At 38.5% G+C, this 22613-nt stretch overlaps 1 protein-coding gene across 1 annotated transcript in view; it reads right to left on the bottom strand.

Moving 5' to 3' along the window:
• DNAJC3 (DnaJ (Hsp40) homolog, subfamily C, member 3) overlaps positions 1–22613 on the bottom strand; it is a 111357-nt gene that overhangs the window by 31739 nt on the left and 57005 nt on the right. The window contains exons 5-9 of the mRNA XM_011975431.1: positions 7380–7532; positions 4915–5096; positions 4326–4445; positions 1363–1468; positions 1158–1278 (exon numbers count right to left, since the gene is read on the bottom strand). Coding sequence (XP_011830821.1) covers positions 1158–1278; positions 1363–1468; positions 4326–4445; positions 4915–5096; positions 7380–7532 — 682 coding nt within the window. The remainder of the gene's footprint in view (positions 1–1157; positions 1279–1362; positions 1469–4325; positions 4446–4914; positions 5097–7379; positions 7533–22613) is intronic.

A 22613-nucleotide genomic window follows, 5' to 3' on the forward strand; every position in this document is an offset into this window, starting at 1 on the left:
GCTAAAGGGATTTTCTATGTGGACTACCTGCCTTACTGAAGCATGCTTATGAATATTAAAACATCATTTTGACTGCATTCATTTCAAGCCTCATTCAGAGACCTCAAGGTCTGAATCCCCCACAAGATGTCACAGGAATAGTAGTGACCAGGTTGTTATCATTCCCTGGAAACCGGGAACTTGCTTAGGAGCAAGATTCTTTCCTAATTGAGGAAAGCAGGGAAAACGAGATTGACCAGTTTTGCCTTTTTTAAAAAGAGTATCACAAACCAAATTTTACCATTCAAACCCTTCATTTAACTATAAGAGAAAATTAGTTTTTGATTTAAAATGCTTTATCTGAATTTGAAACAAAATATTTGCAATAAGGGCTTATAAGGCTATTTTTTAAAAAACTGTTTCATTTAAATGTTCATAACTTAGTGTCACATGAAAAAAAGTATAAAACTATATATATATATCTCTCCATATATATATGGATTCTATTTTTCAAAAACTATATATTACTGTATATGCCACAGTTTTCTTCCAAAAACAGGACACTGCTTTTATCCAAGGTCCTCACAACATCTAGCAGGAATCTCGTTACTTCATTCGGCTTGAACAAACAGGGCAGCAGCTGTCCTATTTTACTACACAGCCTGGGGTCACAGAGGATCATTTTATATTAGGGATATATGACATATATGTATGCTTTCTGTATATATGTTTCATACACACCGAGTGTGTGTGTGTGTGTGTGTATATATAGACAGAGAGAGAATATGTATATGTGCATAAAATATAGAATAATGTATGTGCATAGACATAAGCTGGAAAAGATAAATGCAAAATGAACAGTGATTACCTCTGGATGACATGAGAACTACAATTTAAATTTTCTATTTTATTTTTTTCCTCACTTTCTACAAAAAAAAGCTAAAATATTTATTTTTCTATTGTACTGAACTGGTTTCAATGGCAGAACTCTTTCCTCACATGGTATACCTTTCAGGTTCCACTATGGAAGAGTAATTTTCAAGTTCTCTGCCATTTTTCTAAATCGTCACCATTTCCAGGTACTCTGGTAAACTTGTTTTAAGGAAAAGGAAGCTTAAAATGTGATAATTTCCTAATCAACACTTCGGTACTGCAAATGAAATTCCTTAAAGATTTACCTTCATCATACATTTCCTCTATTAAATAGGCCTCTGCTCGGTCTTTCAGGGCGTTCACATTGTCAGGTTCCATCTGTAAAACTTCAGAACAAACCCTAATAGCTTCAACAGGCTTCTCGTCCTAAAAGGAAATGTGAGAAAGGGATTTATGGTTGGTATTCCACATGATGAGTTTTCACATTTCTGGGAACAAGTCAACTGTTACCTTAGAAAAGCAATGGCAAATCCGCTCCTTTGAACGAATTGTATATTCAGCAATGCTTGGCTCTGTTTTCATGACAGATTCATATTTGCTGGTAGCATCTGTGTACCTAAGAAATGAGCAAATCATGATAAGAAACGATGACATTCGATTTCCAGAGCTGTAGAAAGGCTCCTCCCCTCTTCACCATGTGTTGCTTAATCAATCCAATTGGATGAGGCCACGGCTTCAGATTTGGCTTTTCCCTTATTAATCTAGAGTCCCATAGAAGGTACACTCCATAATTAAGAGTTAAGAAATAAAAACATCTGACCATAGGAGATGCAGATGGACAGAGCAAAGCATACCTGTAAGTACCAATCAAACCAGAAGAATTTCCTTACAGAAACAAGCTCAGAATTCCGAACCTGAGTAAAATACCCTGTTGAAGTCTGACTTATACTGAGCACATTGAACAATACAGAGATCAAGTTTTATTTCTTGGTCAGTAAACACTTCCATGAAAATAACGGAACCCATTACATGCCATTTTATATAATTAATGTCAGTATTCACAACAAAGTACAATGTAGTTCATACAGAAGGTACCTGATTAAATTCCCAACTGTATAAGCTTTCTAAGAATAAAAGCTATTTCAGCATTTTCTTTAAACCAGTAAAAAGTGCTAATCCTGTTATATATACTCAGTTATTTTCCTCAACAATAGTAAACTAAAAAATATGTTTCTATGCCATGGTGGCACATTATTCCCAAAGTGCTACAATCTTCATATGTAAATATGCTGATGTATTAAAACACAGGCTTAACTAAAACATTTAAAATAAAAGCCAGCTTCTCTATCATCCTCAGCAAACTAACACAGGAACAGAAAACCAAACACTGCATATTCTCACTCATAAGTGGGAGGTGAACAATGAGAACACACGGACACAGGGAGGGGAACATCACACACGGGGGCCTGTGTGGGGCAGGCAGCAAGGGGAGGGAGAGCATCAGGACAAATAGCTAATGAATGCGGGGCTTAATACCTAGGTAATGGGTTGATAGGTGCAGCAAACCACCTTGGCACACATTTACCTATGTAACAAACCTCCACGTTCTGCACATACATCCTGGAACTTAAAGTAAAAGAAAAAAGCAAAAAAGCCAGCTTCTGGAAAAGTGGAATAGATGTATTTTTCCCAATTCCTCCAGCTAAGCACAACTAAAAACCCTAGAAATTAAATGTATATTTTTTAAAATAGAAAACTTTCAAAGGAGGAGAGAAGACAGACTAGCTAGTGACTCAGGACCTGAGGAAAAACATGGTAAGAAGTTCCCTGGGTTCCTTTTTTCGTCTCATATATCCCAGACTTGGAGCTGAAGATTCCAGCAATGCAGAAATGCCAACAGGTACAGAATGACAGTAACAAAAACCTGCAGAAGGCTGCTGTCTCTAGCCAGAGGACCTGAAAAGGGCAGACTTGCAAACAGAAAACTTTTTTTTTTTTTTGAGATGGAGTTTCACTCTTGTTGCCCAGGCTGGAGTGCAATGGTGCAATCTCGGCTCACTGCAACCTCCGCTTCCTGGGTTCAAGTGATTCTCCCACCTCAGTCTCTGCAGTAACTGGGATTACAGGCATGTGCCACCATGCCCAGCTAATTTTGTATTTTCAGTAGACACAGGGTTTCTCTGTGTTGGTCAGGCTGGTCTCGAACTCCCAACCTCAGGTCCTTCAATGGATAAATGGTTAAACAAAGTGCAGTAAATCCACACCATGGAAACCACTCAACAGTAAATGAAGAATTATTGATACAATATGGATAAATCTCCAGAGAATTCGAATGAGGGGGGAAAAAGCCCATGCTGCCAGCTGTGGTAGCATGCGTCTGAAGTCCCAGCTACTCAGGAGGCTGAAGCAGAAGGATCACTCAAGGCCAACAGTTCAAGGCTGCAATGTACTATGACTGCACCTGTGAACAGGTGGGCAACATAGTAAGATTGTCTCAAAAAAAAAAAAAAAAAAAAGCCAATCCCAAAAGTTTATACATTGTATGATTCTATTTATGTAACATTCTTACAATGACAGAATTCTAGAAGTGACTAGATTAGCTAAGGAAGGGATAGGAACAACAGGGAAGTAGGTGTGGCTATAAGGGCAACATGAGGGGTCCTTGTTGGGATGGAATTATTCTGTATCTTGACTGCACCCACATCAATATCCTCATTGTGACAAGGTACTATGGTTTTTCAAGGCGTTATAGTCTGCAAGATGTTGGGGGAAACTGGGTAAAGCATTCTCATGATGGTAACTTACAAAGCTACTAAAAGTAGAGGAATTAGAGCCTATTTTCTATTAGGCAGTTTTGTCTGCAGTGCCCTGTACTCTTTTCAGTCCTCCCGCCCAGCCTACAAACCCTCTACAAATAACACTCACACAGACACAGCCTCTTACTTCTGCCCACTCTTACTTTCTCTTTAGGATTAGGATTTAAATATCTATTGTCTTCTCTAAAAAAAGCTTCTCTTACACTCCTTGCCTTCACCATCCTGGTTTGGAGTAAATACTCCTTTTTGGTACTCCAATTATCCTATGTACATTCTATCACTTTGGTATCATATTGTCTTTTAATAATCTGTTCATATATGTGTCTCCCACGCAATGCTATAAACTTGTTAAGAACACAAACTACCATCAGGTTCGTTTCTGCACCCTCAGGACACAGCTCAGTGCCTGATAGAGGAGATAATAAATATTTGGTATAATACAAGTAAGTCTGCTGGTAAGAATACTACACGGTTACTATTGTTTATATTCTTCCCTATTCCAAAAATGTCCAGTTCTGGTAGTTTTGCCAAGGCCCAGGGCTGTCTAGAATACCCCACCCTCAATGGCTGAGAAGTAAAAGCAGTTCTGTAATTCACTTGTGCCCACAGTCTAACATATAAGGAATGGCTGGACAGCTGGAACAACCGTATTCTCACCTGCCGTCTCTGATGAGCTCTTCAGCTGACTCAATCAGCTTATTAAGTTTCTTTACTTGTTTATAGTGTGCAAAACACCTTTTATGATCCTGGTCAAGTTTAAGACACTCCCGAACTTCACTGTTCATGTATTTAAAAAAAGGAAAATATTCCATGTCAAAACAATCAATGAGTAGTTTTCCACACTAAATACAGAAATCACAGTAAAAGTATTCTTTGTTTGCAACAATTAAACAAAAACATACTGAGACTTATAATTTACTATACACATTTATATATGGCATTGTACTATGCATACATTTGTTAATTCAAATTAAAATGACTTACTAGCATTACAAAGTAAACATTCAATTTTGTTTCTAGAAATATAAGAGCCTTCCTGTTTATTTTAATAAGCAGCTTCATGAAAACAAACTATGTGGAATTAAAGTAACATGGGAATAACACAAAATATATAAATGGATATACAATATAAAAATAGCCTTAATCACCATCATCTTATTAATTTAATATTAAAATGTTAAAACAAGATGAGGTTATCTTACTGCCAACAATTAAAGAAGATCAGACGTGTGTCACTAGGACTGACCTGAGGGACAGTTCGTGGTCTCCTAGCTGGTAGTACAGTGTGCTTATTTTATAAAACGCCTCAGTATTATCATTCTTCAACTTTGATGCAGCTTTTAAGTCACTTATAGCTTTCCTAGGTTCTCCTTCTTTTATAAAACATTCAGCTCGAAGTTCCCGTAGTTCTGCATCCCAAACACAAACCTTGAGGAACAAAAGAACTAGACTTTAAGGAAGAAAAAATTATGCACATTCATTGTTGCATTCCACATATTTTTTATCTACATATTTATCAACATAAAACATTCTCAATTAATGTGATGACTTACAGACTGCAAATATTATTTTAAAATCTGATACAATTTAAATGTGACAAAACTGATGTGACAAAATAGTTTTTCCAAAAATGTTGTAAATGAATTCTAATGGGGGAAGGGATATATATAATAACAAGGCCCTTTTCTTACCTCCTTCGATTATATAATTCTAAGACACTGAAAATAAGAAAACATAGCATTTACTATTGGAGGGTTGTTCCTAGTGAAGCATATTTGAAGAGAATATTCTGTTATCAGATTTTTATACTTAATCAACAATTCTAATTTGTAGTCAAAAAATAAAATCTAGGTTCTAAATTGGCAAACTACTTTTTTCTGCTAATAAGCACATTAAATTCTTAGCTGGGCACAGTGGCTCATGCCTATAATTCCAGACCAGCTTAGACAGCATAGCAAGATCTCATCTCCACAAAAAATTTAAAATTATTAACTGGGTGCAGTGGAACACACCGGAGGTCCCAGCTACTCAGGAGGCTGAGGTGGGAGGATCACTTGAGCCCAGGAGGTTGAGGTTACAGTGGCTATAATCGTACCACTGCACTCCAGTCTAGGTAACAGAGAGAGAGACCAAGTCTCTAAACAAAAAAATGTTTTAAGAAATTATCTTCTGTAAACTGTCACCTCCTTAAAAGTAAATCCTCATATCAAGAAAAAAAAAAGAAAGAAAGAGAAAAGAGAAGAGAAGAGAGAAGAGAAGAGAAGAGAGAAGAGAAGAGAAGAGAAGAGAAAAGAAAGAAAAAAGAAAAGAAAAGAAAAGAAAAGAAAAGAAAAGAAAAAAATACCGTGAGAAAGCAGGAGGTTGAGGCTTCACCATCCCTATTCCCAAAAAGTTCATAAGGGTTTAGTAAACACAATAGTATTTTTCAAATCATAAACCCAAGAGCTCATCAATAAGGCTGGTGGAAGTATCTTTGCATATTTCTTAGAGCTGTTCTAAACTCGTATTGACTTTTCACATATACGAAAATATCAAAATCAACATTATACATAAATATCATGGACAATGAGCTAAGTCAAAATGGTCTATGGGAAGGTAAAAATGTAAACTATATTTCCTTAAAGCATAAACAAAATAACCCAGTAAAACATGAATTCTACTAGACCATATCACAATATCTTCTGTAAAATGATCAACAAAATGTCCATTCTACATATAAGTTTAGAGCCAAAATTAAATGAAACTGTACATCAAAATACTGTGAAAATCTTAAATAAATGTGAATTACGACTGCTTCCATTTGAATATTTCAGTAGACTTCCTTCGGAAATCAGTTGTCATTAAATCCTTCAGAGGCAAGGAAACCTAGACTTAGATTTCCCTAGCTAGAACTCTTTGGATTCTATCAACCATTATTATTATTCTTTTTTTTTTTTGGCATGATCTCGGCTCACTGCAACCTCCGCTTCTCAGCGCCTCAGCTGGGATCACAGGCATGCATGCACCACCACACCATTTACCATTTTTTTTTTCTTTTTAAGACACAGGGTTTTGCCATGTTGGCCAAGCTGGTCTCAAACTCCTGGCCTCAAGTGATCCACCCACCTCAACCTCCCAAAGTGCTGGGATTACAGGCATAAGCCACCGTACTCAGTCAATTATTAATATTTTTAGAGGCAGGGTCCCATTCTCTTGCCCAGGCTGGGGGACAGTGGAGCGATCACAGCTCACTGCAGCCACGAATTCCTGGGCTCAAGTGATCCTCCAGCCTCAGCTCCCAAGTAGCTAGGACTACAGGTACATACTATCAACTCTTTATCTGCCTTATTTTCTAGAAATTTTTCTCTAAACATTCCTCTTTCCTCCCGAACATCATTTTTCCTTTTATTCCAACCATCTCTTTCATCTTTTATCCCATTATCTAACCCCTAGTTTTCTCCCCCAAAAAATACAAAATCAACTAAAATAGCAAAGCAAGCAATATATAAACATATTTAACTCTCATGCTACAGCACATTCAGTACATTTACTGAAAACTTCAGTCCAAATTTTGTTTTATATAAACATTATTTTATACTTAAGAGTTAAAAGCCCAAGGACCAACCTGATTTTCTCCTGTCTAGGTTTTTGTGATATGTGACATGTCAAAGTATATAAATGTGCCTTACAATAAGTGTTAGGCTGGTCAACTGCAGTATCTAAGAGACTTACCTCTAAAATCTTATCAAGGAAGGCTATAGCAGCAGCATAATCTCCACTTTCAAAAGCATCAAGTGCTTGCGAACGCAAACGCTGCATTTCATCAGATTTTATAAGTTGAGACTGCGCTTCCTTTTCTTCATTTTCACTTGGATTAGATTTGAGCTATACGGAAAATAAAAAATTAAGCAGAGTTTTTAATCTCTTAAGTCTGATACCTATAATATACACAAGGGTCAACCATTCCAAATACTTAAGTTCATTGGGTAAAAAGGTAAAGAGATACTGGAAAAACTGGCTTGTCTGATGACTGGATGCAGCAGGGAAGGCCCCTGATTTCTACCGATATGGTCCACGAGCATGAACAACAGATCTAGACTCAGAAGACCTGGGTCCCGCAAACTTACCGGGAAGCAAATACATGTAGGCATGTGAAAGGACAGAGAAGAACGGAGGAAGGAAAGCACGTTTCTCACCTTCTTACATATAGCTGCAGAGTATATAAATATGCCTTACAATTTATTCTGAAGAATAAATTAACCTGAGTTTTATTTATTTTGCCTTCTAGTTATAGTTCCTATTTTTTTAAGTATAAAATAACCAAAATAATGAAACACATAGGGAAACTGAAAGAAGAGACCAGCTTTTTTAGAGGCTATAAGATTTTTAAAAAGATCTGATACCAAAAGGGTTAAAGTATAAGAAAGAATTTAGAAGGAAATAAGAGTAATACCTTACTAAAAGGTGCATGATGTGGTTTTAAGAGATCTGCACACTGCCTCTTTTTAAAATAACTTTATAATGACATCATTTATATAACATAAAATTGCTCATTTCGAATGTACAATTCTTTGATTTTTTAAAAATAAATTTACCAAGCTGTGCAACCATCAGCACAGTGTTAGACCATTTCCATCACCCCAGTAAGATCCCTTGTTTTTACTTACAGTTCACCCCACTCCCAATCCCAGCCCTGTGCACTCGGACTCAACAATTTCTTCCTCCAGACAAAAAAATAATGTCTCAGAAAACCAGATAGCTACACTTTTTAAACCTGAGGGGAGGTTAAGACTGTAGTTTACATGTACCAATTTCTGAAATCTTAGTATTCTTATTAAGATGGAAACTATAACTGAAGGGCTCCAATTTTGGATGAGGTACAGACAAAGGAAAGTTAATTCTAGAAATCTGCCTCCTCAATGAGTCAATCACACTCCTCCTTTCAGTGGATTAATTTTTAAAGGATATTCCCACTACCAACCTGGTGGGAGAGAACACTCCAAATGAGAAACTTTATCAATATTATTTACTGGCAAGGGTTTTATACTTGTCCATTTTGTGTTTTAGGATATATTAGCGATGACATTTTGTCTGTTTTAACCCTTGACTTTTGAAGGACAGGACTTGAAGTATTCATAGGTAACTAGGAATTGGTAACCTCCACTCACTCTGGGGGAGGGGTTCCCCAAATGATTGCATCATCCAGTTTAAGGGTGTTGTTTGGAGCCAGACATGCTTGTCTCTGTTTTATCATCCTTTGGGTGGTCTTGAATACTTCGGATAAAAGCCATCAGAGACAGTATGAATGTGTGTCCACTGTCACTTTGCTCTGGGTAAAAGTTTATTGATTAACTTGTTTCCTATGAGTACACTCCTGACTCTTTTCAATAGAATGTATCAAACACTGACGGCCTCTTCAGGATCGAATTTGTACCTTTTTTCCTCTGAAACATTGGAGTCTAATTTCCTCCACACAATTTCTCTTGTTGGAAGGTGGGAGGAGAAGCCCTAAATCTCGGGACAGAGGCTGGAGGGCTCAGGTAATGGGAACAGGAAAGAGGGAGTGAGCTCAGGTCATCGAGGCCTCTGTGAGGCCGAAAGAGAGGTGGGGAAGAGGGAGAGAGGATTCTTCCAAGGAGGTAAGAAAGGAGTTGGAGAAACAAAGGGTTTCCTTAGAAGCCTGAGAGTTTCAAAGAGAGTCAAGTGAGATGAAGTTTGGTTTGGGGGGATTTTTGAATTCTTTTTTTTTATTTTTTTTGAGACGGAGTCTCGCTCTGTCACCCAGGCTAGAGTGCAGCGGTGTAATCTCGGGTCACTGCAACCTCCGTCTCCCGGGTTCAAGCAATTCTCCTGCCTCAGCCTCCTGAGTAGCTGGGACTACAGGCGCCTGCCGCCTCCCCCAGCTAGTTTTTGTATTTTTAGTAGAAATGGGGTTTCACCATATTGGCCAGGCTGGTCTTGAACTCCTGACCTTGTTATCCGCCTGCCTCGGCCTCCCAAAGTGCTGGGATTACAGGCGTGAGCCACTAAGTCCAGCCAATTTTTTTATTCTTTAAAGAGACAGGGGACAGAGTCTTGCTCTGTCTCTCAGGCTGGAGTGCAGTGGCATGTTCTTAGCCCACTGCAATCTCCAGCTCCTCAGTTCAAGCAATCCTCGAGTCCCAGCTCCCAAGTAGCTGCAACTACAGGTGCACACCACTACAGCCAGCTAATTTTTTTATTATTTTTTTGTAGAGACAGGGTCATCTCACTACGTTGCCCAGGTTGTTCTCCAACTCCTGGCCTCAGATGATCCTCCTGTCTCAGCCTTCCAAAGCACTGGGATTACACATGTGAGCCACTGTGCCCGTCTGAGATGAAGATTTTTATTATTACCACGAGGCTGTTGACTCCCCTCAATCACCTCCTCGTTTTCTCTACACCTGCGTGTAGAGAATGGTCCTTGCTGACAATTCCCTCATTCCTCCCTTTTTCACGTTTCTTGACATCCTTTGTCTTCCTTAGGGCTTTCACATTTCTGACTCTTTCAGCCAAATCCCTTCCTATGACAATATTTTATATTTTTTACTTCTCACTATGTATCCTGGTCACTGAGCTTCTGGAAAAATAACCCAGAATAGCTATGGGCTGGGGGCTTATTCAAAGAGATGAGGAGCCTTCTGTATGACTGCACCTCTACCTCTGGCACCTCAAATAAAAACACCGGGTTGGCAGTTATGGTAAGCAGCCTTCTAAGATGGCCCCCAGTGATCCTCGCCTCCTGGTATTCATGCCTTTCTGGAGCATGAGGCGGATCTGGCAACTCCTTTTAACAAACAGAATAACCCAGCTAAGTTTGTCTGTTTTCAGTAGAGACAGGTTCTTACTATGTTGCCCTCCTGGACTCATGTGATCCTCCCATGTTGGCCTCCCAATGTGCTAGTATTACAAACATGAGCCACTGCACTCAGCCACAGCCACAGCTTTTTTTTTTTTTTGAGATGGAGGCTCACTCTGTCGCCCAGGCTGGAGTACAGTGGTACAATCTCAGTTCACTGCAACCTCCACCTTCCGGGTGCAAGTGATTCTCCTGCCTCGGCCTCCCAAGTAGCTGGGATTACAGGTGCATGCCACCATGCTTGGCTAATTTTTGTATTTTTGTAGAGATGGGGTTTCACTATGTTGGCCAGGCTGGCCTTGAATTCCTGACCTGAAGTGATCCACCCACCTTGGCCTCCCAAAGTGCTGGAATTACAGGTGTGAGCCACCACACCCAGCCCACGCCCGGCCTTTTTTTTACACTTAAATCTCTGATGCATTTTGAATTTATCTTAGTATAAGGTAAGAGAGGTATGAACCTAGGTCTGTTGTTTTTCAGTATAAAAGTTTGTTAAAAAAGAGTATGACCACAGTGATAAGCTGTCACGTCCTTGATTAGGTCACAAAAAACTGACTTCCATTGTGCTAGCACTCCCTCTCACCTTCTCACTTGCTGGCTCTGATAAAGCAAGCTGCCATGTTGTGAGATATGAGAGGCCCATGTGAGAAACAACCAAGGCAAGACTTTGGCCAACAGTCTAACACCTCAAGAGGAACTAAATACTGCCAACTGAGTAAGTTTGGGGGCAGATCCTTTACTGGCCATGCCCTCAAATACTATTGTAGCCCTATCTCACACCTTCGCTGTAGCCCATGACCCTGTAGTTAGTAGCAGACCCTGCTACACCATGCCCAGATTCCTGACCCCATGAACTGTGAAATCATATAAATGTGTGTTACTTCAAGCTGCTAACATTGGATAATTTGTTATCTAGCAGCAGATAACCAATACAGTAGGAACACAGTGTGGAAATTTTACCATTTCTCAGTGACTGGGCTGTGAATATTTCCAAACAGATATTGCTTTAAAATAAAGTCTAGATGAATGAATTAATTAAACCCCAATCCTGGCAACCACTAATTAGCTATGTCTTTTCTGCATTTTCTTTACCAATAAAAGAGGGACAATACCAACACCCTGTAGGGCAGTGACTGAGAGATTAAGAAGATACTCTACGTAACACATAGCAAGTACTCTGAAAAGTGCTAACACACACTTTAGAAAGATGCTCAATTTATTTCCCATGGTATTAGATATTAGCCCACTTAAACTGGGTCCCCTCTATTAACGCTACAGTGATTAAGGTCCTAGAATAATAGAACCTTTCTTTGACTTCTCTGAAGTCGAAATAAAATCAGACTTTGGCATAAAATATATTCAATGAATTGCTTATTCCTCAAGAAATTAATATTCCTAATTCTATTTAATGTTTTGGGGTAAGTAGCAAAAATTTAAATTTTCATTTGATATTATTTGATAGCATATAGAAAAATATGTAACACTTGAGGTATATGCAACATTACATTCTGCAGTGAATTCTAGAATTTGCCCTCACATATTCTTTCTGCACATATGTTTCTTGTTAAAAGAACTATACAAAAATAACACTAATTTGAATGTCCAAAAAAAAGAAAAAGAAAAAGAAAAAAACATAAAGAACTAATGTTTTTGGAAACAACAGTATACAAGTCAGGCGGTGAGTGACTGAATTAAAGTGTTCTAACATCCTTGTGTTTTGATTACCTTGTTAAGCATGCATATTAAAATTCCTGAGGTAATGACTATGAGAAAAAGACACAGCGTGTATAACCATATGGAAAGAACAGACTAAGGAAGAATCAGCTAAATCCATTGAGGGTGGGGAGAAAGCAGGAGGGAAGAAGAAGGAGGGTGGATGGATGGAAAAGAAATAGTTGGATAGCACTTTGGGAGGCCGAGGTGGGTGGATCAGAAGGTCAGGAGATCGAGACCACCCTGGCTCACATAGTGAAACCCTGTCTCTACTAAAAATACAAAAACATTAGCTGGGCGTGGTGGCAGGCGCCTGTAGTCCCAGCTACTTGGGAGGCTGAGGCCGGAGAATGGTGTGAACCTGGGAGGCAGAGCTTGCTGTGAGTGGAGATCGCGCCACTGCACTCCAGCCTGGGCGACAGAGCGAGAGTTCGTCTCAAAAAATAAGAAGAAGAAGAAAAAAGGAAATAGTTGGATAACTAGAACCCAGTAGAAATATACACAAAGAACCTCAAAGGGCCTTTCTCACACTAACAGGTTAGCAAAATTCACACTATCTGTTCACATGAAGTGTTGAAGAGGTTGCATACCTAGAACTCCCCTATACTGCTAGTAGGAATATAAATTCACATAACCACTTAACAGGACAGGACAAATTTATCTGCCAGGCTAAAAATATCCATAACCTTAAAGTAGCAACCACTTCTGAGGCAGATAACACTGTAGCAGTGATTCTCAAAAGTGTGACCTAGGAATCCCTGGGATTCCTTAATGCCCTTTCAGGGGTCTGTGAGAACAAAAGCATTTACGGATAAAAGATAAAGAACCCATTCAAAGGACAAGATAAACCAATGCATTTTATTATAACAGAGAGTGCTATAAGTTCATTAATAAGGATTCAGAGTCCATATGCAACTAACCTATATAATCGCGAGTGGAGTTTTGTGGAACATCAAAGAAGAATACTCGTAATTAAAAAGAATACAAAAATATTCTTTTTCTAACTGCCTATCTGTGAGGCCATAGTATCTTCAATATACTTCAACAAAAGCATAAATCACAACAGATTGAATACAGAAGCAGATATGAGAATTGTTATCTTCAATTAAGACAGATATTAATAAAATTTGCAAATATGTGAAACAAACACTACTCAATACTAAAATTTGGCTTTTGTAAACAGTTACTTTTACACAAAAAATATTAACATGTAGTAACTTTTCATTAAGTTATTTTAATTTCTCAAATTTATTTCTAATATAGTAAATACTGAAAAATAAAGCTCTTTGGCAACCTCAATATTTAACACTATAATGAGATCCTAAGGCCAATCCCAAGAACCACCATCCTAGACACACCCTGCACAAGGAAAACGGACACAGAGGATGAGCTCAAATAGTTGTTTAATATATAACTAATGAAGCAGGAAAATGTAAGAATATAGCTAATTGATGTGGTTGGCTGTGTCCCCACCCCAATCTTATCTTGAATTGTAGCTCTCATAATTCCCATGTGTCATGGGAGGGGCCCAGTGGGAGGCAACTGAATCACAGGGGTGGGTCCCTCCCCTGCTGTTCTCATGATAGTGAGTAAGTTTCATGAGATCTGATAGTTTTATAACGGGCAGTTCACCTGCACACACTCTCTTGCCTGCTGCCATTTAAGAAGTCCCTTTGCTCTTCCTTCACCTTCCACCATGATTGTAAGGCCTCCCCAGCCATGTGAGATTGTGAGTCCATTAAACCTCTTTCCTTTATAAATCATCCAGTCTTGGGTATGTCTTTATTAGCAGCATGAGAACAGATTAATACAGCTAATGTCTCCTAATTGTAACACACAAAATAGAGACCTTCAAAAACTCCAAAAGACTCTTGTGCCATTTGTAGTTTTTAATCAAACCACTCTGTTTTCTCAAGTCCCATCTCCTCCAAGCTTTCTGGAGTAATCACCTTTCCTCTAAATATTTAAATCACTTTAAGAAACCCTTCAAAACAGAGGTATCCTAAGAAATCATCTTGCCCAATTAACTCTCACATTGTAGAAGTGAAAATCCTGAGTCTCACAGACAGTAAACAACTTGCCCAGCATCACACAGTTAATCAAGAGAAAAACTGAAGTACGTCTCCTGACTATGTGGTTCTCAATCTTGTCTTGTTACCTAGAAAGCTCATAAGTCAACTTCTCACAAGTTTCTCTGTATTGTTAATCTTGCACATATATGTTTAGGACTTATTTCCAGAAACTAAAGTGTAAACTGCTAAAAAGCAGAATATGTGTCTTTTTCCTTCTTTTAAATTAGAGACAGGGTCTCCTTCTGTCACTCTGGCTGGAGTGCAGCAGCATGATCAGAGCTAACTGTAACCTCAGAGACTTGGGTTCAAGTGATCCACTTGCCTCCACCTCCCAAGTAGCTAGGACTACAGGTGTGTGTCACCATACCCAGTTAACTATTTTATTTTCTGTAGAGACATGGCCTCACTATGTTGCCTAGGTTAGTCTCAAGCTGCAATCCTCCCACCTTGGCCTCCCAAAGTGCTGGGATTACAGGTGTGAGCCTCCTCACCTAGCCCCAGAATATATGTCCTAAGTCTATTTTGCATACCTAGAGATGCTTCCTTGCTTTTCTTTTTCAGTTAGTACTAAGAATACTACCCATGAACTCGGTTTCACTATTTCCAGTTTACAGACAAATTGAGTAATTGGGCCAGGTGTGGGGGCTCACGCCTATAATCCCAGCACTTTGGGAGGCCGAGGTGGGTGGATCACTGGAGGCCAGGAGTTTGAGACCAGCCTGGCCAACATGGAGAAACATCATTTCTACTAAAAAATACAAATATTAGCTGGGAGTGGTGGTGCAGGCCTATAATCCCAGCTACTCAGGAGGCTGAGGCAGGAGAACTGCTTGAACCCAGGAGGCAGAGGTTGCAGTAAGCAGAGATCACACCACTGCATTGCAGCCTGGGCAACAGACCAAAACTTCATCTCAAAAAAAAAAAAATTGAATTATTATATAACTTGCTGTAAGTCTTGCTTAAACTCAAACTAAGGTCTCTATCTCTAAAGCCCATGCTATAGATGATGGAGATCAATCATGATAGCAGAAAACACTTATTGAGAGCTTTCTATGCTCCAGGCACTACTCTAAGCTAAACCTAAAACCTTAAAGGGCAGATCGGATTATCTCCATTTTATACAGGAGGAAACCGTGGGCCTTTTTGCTTTGTTTTGTTTTACTTTGTTTTGAGACAGGGTCTCCCACTGTCACCAGGCTGGAGTGCAGCCATTTATTGAAGAGATTGATGGCGGAGGGGGAAAAATAGGTTGAAGATGGGAAACAGAATTCCACATTGTGCCTGTTACTGAGCTGCCATTTAGGTGTTTGATTGGAGACATCTAAATGTCAAGTAGGCAAACTGACTGCCTGATACTGGATGTGTACATAAGAGAGCTCTGGAAACAGCTATCTGAGTCACAGCATAAAGTGCTATCTTTAAAACCCACAGTTTCGGCTGGGCGCGGTGGCTCAAGTCTGTAATCCCCATGAGGCCGAGGTGGGCGGATGACAACGTCAGGAGATCGAGACCATCCTGGCCAACAAGGTGAAACCCTGGCTCTACTAAAAATACCAAAAAAAAAGCTAGGCGTGGTGGTGCACGCCTGTAGTCCTAGCTACTCGGGAGGCTGAGGCACGAGAATCCCTTGAACCTGGGAGGCAGAGGTTGCAGTGAACCCTTAGTGTTCAACCCATTGCTACCCCTTCCCCATCAATCTCTTCAATAAATGGCTCTACTTTATTATTTAAGCCATATATCCTAACAGTCATAGTAGATCCCTCTTTTCCTGATATGATAGAGTCTTACTCCATTTTACTGTTGGCATCTTTTAATCCTCATCCCTTTAATCCTCTTTCCCTTTGGCCCACATCTCAGCAAGCTAAGAAAACACATTTGAGTCTCTCTCAAAGAGGGATGAATCTGAAAATGGATGGAGTCTTACCCATCAGCCAGTCAGCATGATCACACATACACAAGAATGATCTAGCACACTTCATTTGTGTTACGGGCATTTTTGGTACTTACTACACATACTGAGTTTAAATTCCACTTAAAATCTTCAAGAAATTAATGTATGCAGGAAGGCAATGAATAGAGCAGTATGATGTAACAAAAATGCATACCTAAGTCTCAAATAGTTCTTTCCATAAGCATAAATTTAACATATTAAGTTATAAGATGGCATTATTTAATTGGCAGCATTTATTCTTATAGTAGCACATAAAATAATTTCTTACAATTGATAGCTCCTTGCAGTTGGTGAATTACAGTATGTGATCCAGTATTAAATCTGAATCAACAAAAACCAGAACAGTTATCTGGGTCACAGCATAAAGCACTATCTTTAAATTATAACCAAACTGACTTTATGACTTTAAAGTACTATTCTCCTTTATTCTTGGTTCATAATACTTTGAGTATTCTTTCAAAACTTTGGTTCTTTTTTTTTTTTTTTTTGAGACAGAGTCTTGCTCTGTCGCCCAGGCTGGAGTGCAGTGGCGCAATCTCGGCTCACTGCAACCTCTGCCTCCTGGGTTCAAGCAATTCTCCTGCCTCAGCCTCCTGAGTACCTGGAATTACAGGCATATGCCACCACGCCCAGCTAATTTTTGTGTTTTTAGTGGAGACAAGGTTTCGCCATGTTGGCCAGGCTGGTCTCAAACTCCTGACCTCAGGTGATCTGCCTACCTTGGCATCCCAAAGTGCTGGGATTACAGGCATAAGCCACCTTGCCCAGCCAAAACTTTGGTTATTCTGAGTTAGTTATCCTGAAACAATATAATGGTCCTTTATGTATTAAATAATTAGAGATGAAAAAAAAAATGATGACAGTTATTTTGATATATAATAGATTTATGTTAGTTTGAATTGTTTACAACTGATACAGATCCACAGACCAACAATGGAGAGTTTATCAAATGTCTTACCAAAGGTTTATACTTGATTTAAAAATTAAATTGCAACTGGCACCATTATTTATCTAATACATGCTTTCTCACAATCAAAATGCAAGTTTCTAGCTTTGTCAAAATAAAAAATACAGTTATGTGAAATGACTATTTAAATTGATCATTGCTTTTTTGTATTTGGATCTCATGGAACACTGCCTAAATTGAAATATTATCCACGTAAGCCCAAAGCATGAATAGCAAAGATACAGTAAACAATGAAGACCAAGAATAAATGAGTTTAAACTGCATTTAGGAAAGTATGTTGGATTTGAGATAAAAGGGAAGAATTCACAGATTACAAATTATTAAACAAAACAAGTCAGTGAGAATCAGGAAGTTTTTATAGAAATAAGACAGTCATATTTCCTCTACCTGTCCCTCTTCCCTAAATGATTTCTCTCTGGGACTATCTCAGGGAATAGCATGGACAACCTGAACGATCCAGAAACCTGGATATCATGATTCCTTTTTTTCTGTCACCCCAGTCAGTGCATCTCCCTGGAGCCGACCTCCTAAATTCCTACCCCACCTACATTAGCCTACTCTTTGACCACTGTAAGGTTATACTTGGATTACTTATTTACTGCAACAGTCTCATTTAGCAGACTCTCTGCTTCTCCCCTTGTCGTCTTCCAATCCATTCTTCAGAGCAATCAGTCGATCATGCTAAGAAAAAAAACTGTTCATAATATTTCCAACATAAACGTTCAATGGCCATAAAGAGCCAATTCCTGGCACTATATAATGTCCTCCTTACAATCAACACCCTCCACTTGCCTGTCAATATTCTCATACTCCAGCCTACTGGACATTTCCTAAATGATAGGTACGTGCTTGCCTCCCATTCTTACATAGGCTTTCACTGTTGCCCTGCGTCCTCCTACCCACCTTGCTTACACTGATGCATCCTTTTAAAATTCAGATTTCAAGCAAGTAACCTCCTTTAGGAATGCCCTTCTTGAATCCAGACCCCTCCTCCCCCAATCACAGTTAAGTTAGGTGACCCTTCCACATGTTCCCAGAGGACTCAATCACGTACTTATCATATATCATATTTGCCTGATTAATTCTTACTCTAGTATCATTTCTTGGAAGGCAGAGACTAGCTTCCTCGCAAAGAACATACACTCAAATGCTCACTGAACTAACAAATGACTGTATGCACTGATTAAGAGTCACTGACAGCTCAAAGACAAATCAAATGATCTAAGATCCAATTTAAGACTAAGACAGCAATTATGAACCTGAGGAGATACTTTTATGCAGACAGCCCTCACCCCAGCTGAGTAATCGGTATACAGTACGTAATAAAAAATGAGCTTCTCACTGGAGCCCAGAAAGAAAGAACGCCTATTCAAACTTCTGTTCTATTACATAAAATGTAGCTAAACATATCCACCTGGTTGTATCCAGCACTACGTTAGTAAGATGAAATGCTTAGTACATTTTATAGGCTGGTAAGTGATCATTACACAAAAAGCTCATTTAACCAAGAACATATAAAATAATCAAACTATTATATATCATTTATACTCACAAATCTTCAAAAATTAAAGTATAAAAATTCTGTAATTGGTAAATATGAAATAGTCATAACATAAATTTCATCTTTTCAAACTAGACTCAAAAATCATCCATAATATGGTATCAACAATAAAGATAGGAATTTGTCATCTATTCAACTTCTACACTTCACAATGAGGAAAATGAGGTCCTTAGAAGGCAAGAACTTTCAAGGCCACTTACACAAAATGTATAAAGTATACATTTTACACTTTTTTTGAGAAGGCAATAAAGTCGCACAGTATAATTTTCCTCCAGAAGATAATCCATATTATCAGTTTCTTGCATATCTTTCCAGGGGTATTTTATCCACATTCAAGCAAATATGTATATTCTTACTTTTATGCAGATGGTAGCAACTATTCTATTCCACACTTTGTAAAACTGTCCATACAGTTGAGACCTGTGCCCATATTCCACAGAAGTAGTCTTCAAAGGACGCATATGGGCAAGTACTAATTATAACAGAGGGGAGAACAGCACAGTGCTTCAGAGTGCAGGCCCTGGAATCTAAAACCTACTTGCCAACTGCTGGTGTAGCCTTGAACAAGTTACTAAACTGCTTTAAGCCTCAATTTCCTCTGCTATAAACTGAGACTATGAATACAGCAGTCCTCTGCCCGTAGAGGTAGAATAATCCATGCAAACCACTCAGCAACACACCCAGTATATTGTGAGTGCTGCACAAACCATGGCTGAAGTACAAAGTCCAATCTAAAACTCAAGGTTTCTACCTCTTGTTCCAAAGCTTTTCTTTTTTCTTCAAAGTGTATTGAATACAACTTTACAAGAGTGTCAACCATTCTCCAAAGAGTTTATTGAACTGAGTTTATTCTGGGGGGTGCAGGGGATTTGCAAATCCAGCATATGAGGGCTATAGGGACCACAGGCATATCCAAACAGGTTGAAGCCAGGAGAAGCTTTAAAGGCAAAAGGGAAAAGCATAGGGAATTTGTTTGGAAACAAAGAGAACATTGGATACAGGGGAGACTGTGTCAGTCAAATGTTCCTGTGCATCCAGCTAGCTATCTTTGTGACGCATGTAGCAAGCTGCAGTCTGAGCTGCAGTGGCCGCTGCAGGTGGGGAATGTCAATGGGGCTCCATGGATGTAGAGATGCAGGGACTGCTGGCAAAAGTTCTTATTACAGGCATATGCGCAGAAGAGCCCTTCAGAACTGCTTTACAGCAGTTCTTATGATAGACATGTGTGTGACAGCTCCCTTCTTAACCTCCTGGCTTTATTTATTTTTTGTTAAGAGTTTAATACAAGTGACTTCATTTTGATTCTGACAACTCTCACAAGGGAAAAGAGCTAGAAACTTTAAATAATTGTCATTCATGTCATATCAATTTAACACATAAAAGTTTTATGTAGTTATCAACATTTAGAATTCTTACATTGCCATTTAATTGACGTTATTATGTATGCCCAAGTTTATAAACCAAACCTTAAATAATTCTTATTAACGAATATTATTCTATTATATAGATAAAACATTCTCTAATAGTTTCCACAGCAAACAGAAACTATTAGACACCCCAATAAGTGTCTCTGGGCAAAATGTTTTTCTTTCGTAATACTTAATGCCAGACTGTACCACAAAAGCTCTGCTTATGTTTGCAATGTCAACTTATTATATGACTGGAAACATTTCCTTTAAGACCTATCAATATTAGGCTGTAAAATCTGTATTGATTTTTGCTCCACTTAATGGCCAGTGGCCTCTGAATAGTTTTAATACTCATCTCTTCATTTGGAAGACTGGGCACTGTATGCACTGACTGTGAATTTGTATTTCTTGGGTTACCCGCCTGATAATATTCTTTTATCATCTGTCCTGTGGAATCGGAGTTCCAAATGCTTAAAATTTAATCAATTTTTTAGTATGTTAAACAAATTTTTCTCAGCATTCCAACTCCAAGACCCTGTGTCTCCCTCTCTATCATTCTTCAGCAGGACTATACATATTGATCAAAGTACACACATATGAATTTGCCAATTATTAATCTGAATTTTAAGTCCTACAATGAATTTGGACAAACTATTCCAGGTAACCTAAATTTACTTCAAACAAAGCTTAACATAAAACGATTCTGAAATATATGAATCCTGTGCTTGTATTTTTCTCTAAACCAAATCCAATCTAATAATTATTCTTACACACATACAAAATTGTTTTAATATAACTTTTAAAAATGACTTGTAGTTTTGAAATTTAACTTGGTCTCCCATCTCAATGCCCATTAAGATTTCTCTCATAGAATGAAGTACAAGTTGAGTACTTTCCTATGAAATAATCACAAAAATATGATTCCATGCAAAAGTTGGAATTTAAAACATACCATTTACAATCACACTAAAAATATAAAATACTTAGGTATACACTTTTTTTAAAAATGTAAAAAACACATACAGTATCTGCATATTAAATTAAAAATTGCTGATGCAAGATATCGAAGGCGACCTCAATAAATGGAGACATCCTTACTATGTTCATGCATTGGAGGACTCAACATAATAAAGGTGTCAATTCTCCCCAAATTAATCTATAAATTTATTACAACTCCTATTCAGATATCTCAAGACTTTTTATAAACTATAAACACAGACAAGTTTATTCTAAAATGTATATGGAAAGACACCAACCTTAAAATATCTAAAACAATTTTGACAAAGAACAAAGGAGAGAAGAACCACTTTACCCAATATTAAGGATAACTACTATTAAATAAGCAGGAGGCGGCTGGGCGCGGTGGCTCATGTCCGTAATCCCAGCACTTTGGGACGCCAAGGTGGGTGGATCATTTGAGGTCAGGAGTTCAACACCAGCCTAGCCAACATGACAAAACCACATTTCCACTAAAAACACAAAAAATTAGCCAGGCGTGGTAGTGGGTGCCTATGATCCCAGTCACTAGGAAGACTGAGACAGGAGAATAGCTTGAACCCAGGAGGCAGAGGCTGCAGTGAGCCGAGATCATGCCACTGCACTCCAGCCTGGGTGAGAGGGCAAGATTCTGTCTCAATCAGTCAATTAATCAATAAGCAGGGGGCCACTGGCCTGAGGCTGTCTCCATACTTTCAGCTTACACTTAATGAACTACAACCTAACTTAAACTGAAAATCTAACTTAAGAAGGTAATAACAGTGGTGTCTCGGCCAATCACAAGCAGCCAAGCTGCCACGAATCACAAGCAGGTAACTGACCAGACCATATCCAAGTAAGGCAAAGGCCTAGCTGTTACCAAATGATTTCTGTACCTCACTTCCGTTTTCTGTCTATAAGTACTCACTGCCCACACTGCAGAGCCCAGCTCTCTTTTCTGGTTGTGAGGAGTGATGACTTCATTGATCATTCTTTGCTCAAATAAACTCTGCTAAGTTTAAATTCTCAGAAGTTTTTCTTTTAATACTATCTACCTATAGTAATCAACAGAGTGCAGGAATGACAAAGGGACACACACATACACCAAAGGAATGGAATAAATATCCCAGAAATAGTCCAATAAAAGTACAGCCAACTGATTTTTGAATAAGGTGCAAAAGCACTTCAATGAAAGAAAGAAAGCCTTTTCAAAATATGCTGCTGAAGGAATCTGATACCTAAAGGCAAAACAAATGTATTTCGACCTAAACCTCATACCGTCATACAACAATTAACTCAAATAGACTATGGGCTTAAAAGTAAAACATAAAACCATACAACTTTTAGAAGATATGAGGAAAGTTTTAGATCCTAGGACTTAGTGAATACTTCTTAGACATGACACCAAAAGCACAGTCTACAGAAGTAAAAACAAAAATCA

Source organism: Mandrillus leucophaeus, unplaced genomic scaffold, assembly GCF_000951045.1.
Source record: "Mandrillus leucophaeus isolate KB7577 unplaced genomic scaffold, Mleu.le_1.0 Scaffold1559, whole genome shotgun sequence".
NCBI lineage: Eukaryota > Metazoa > Chordata > Mammalia > Primates > Cercopithecidae > Mandrillus > Mandrillus leucophaeus.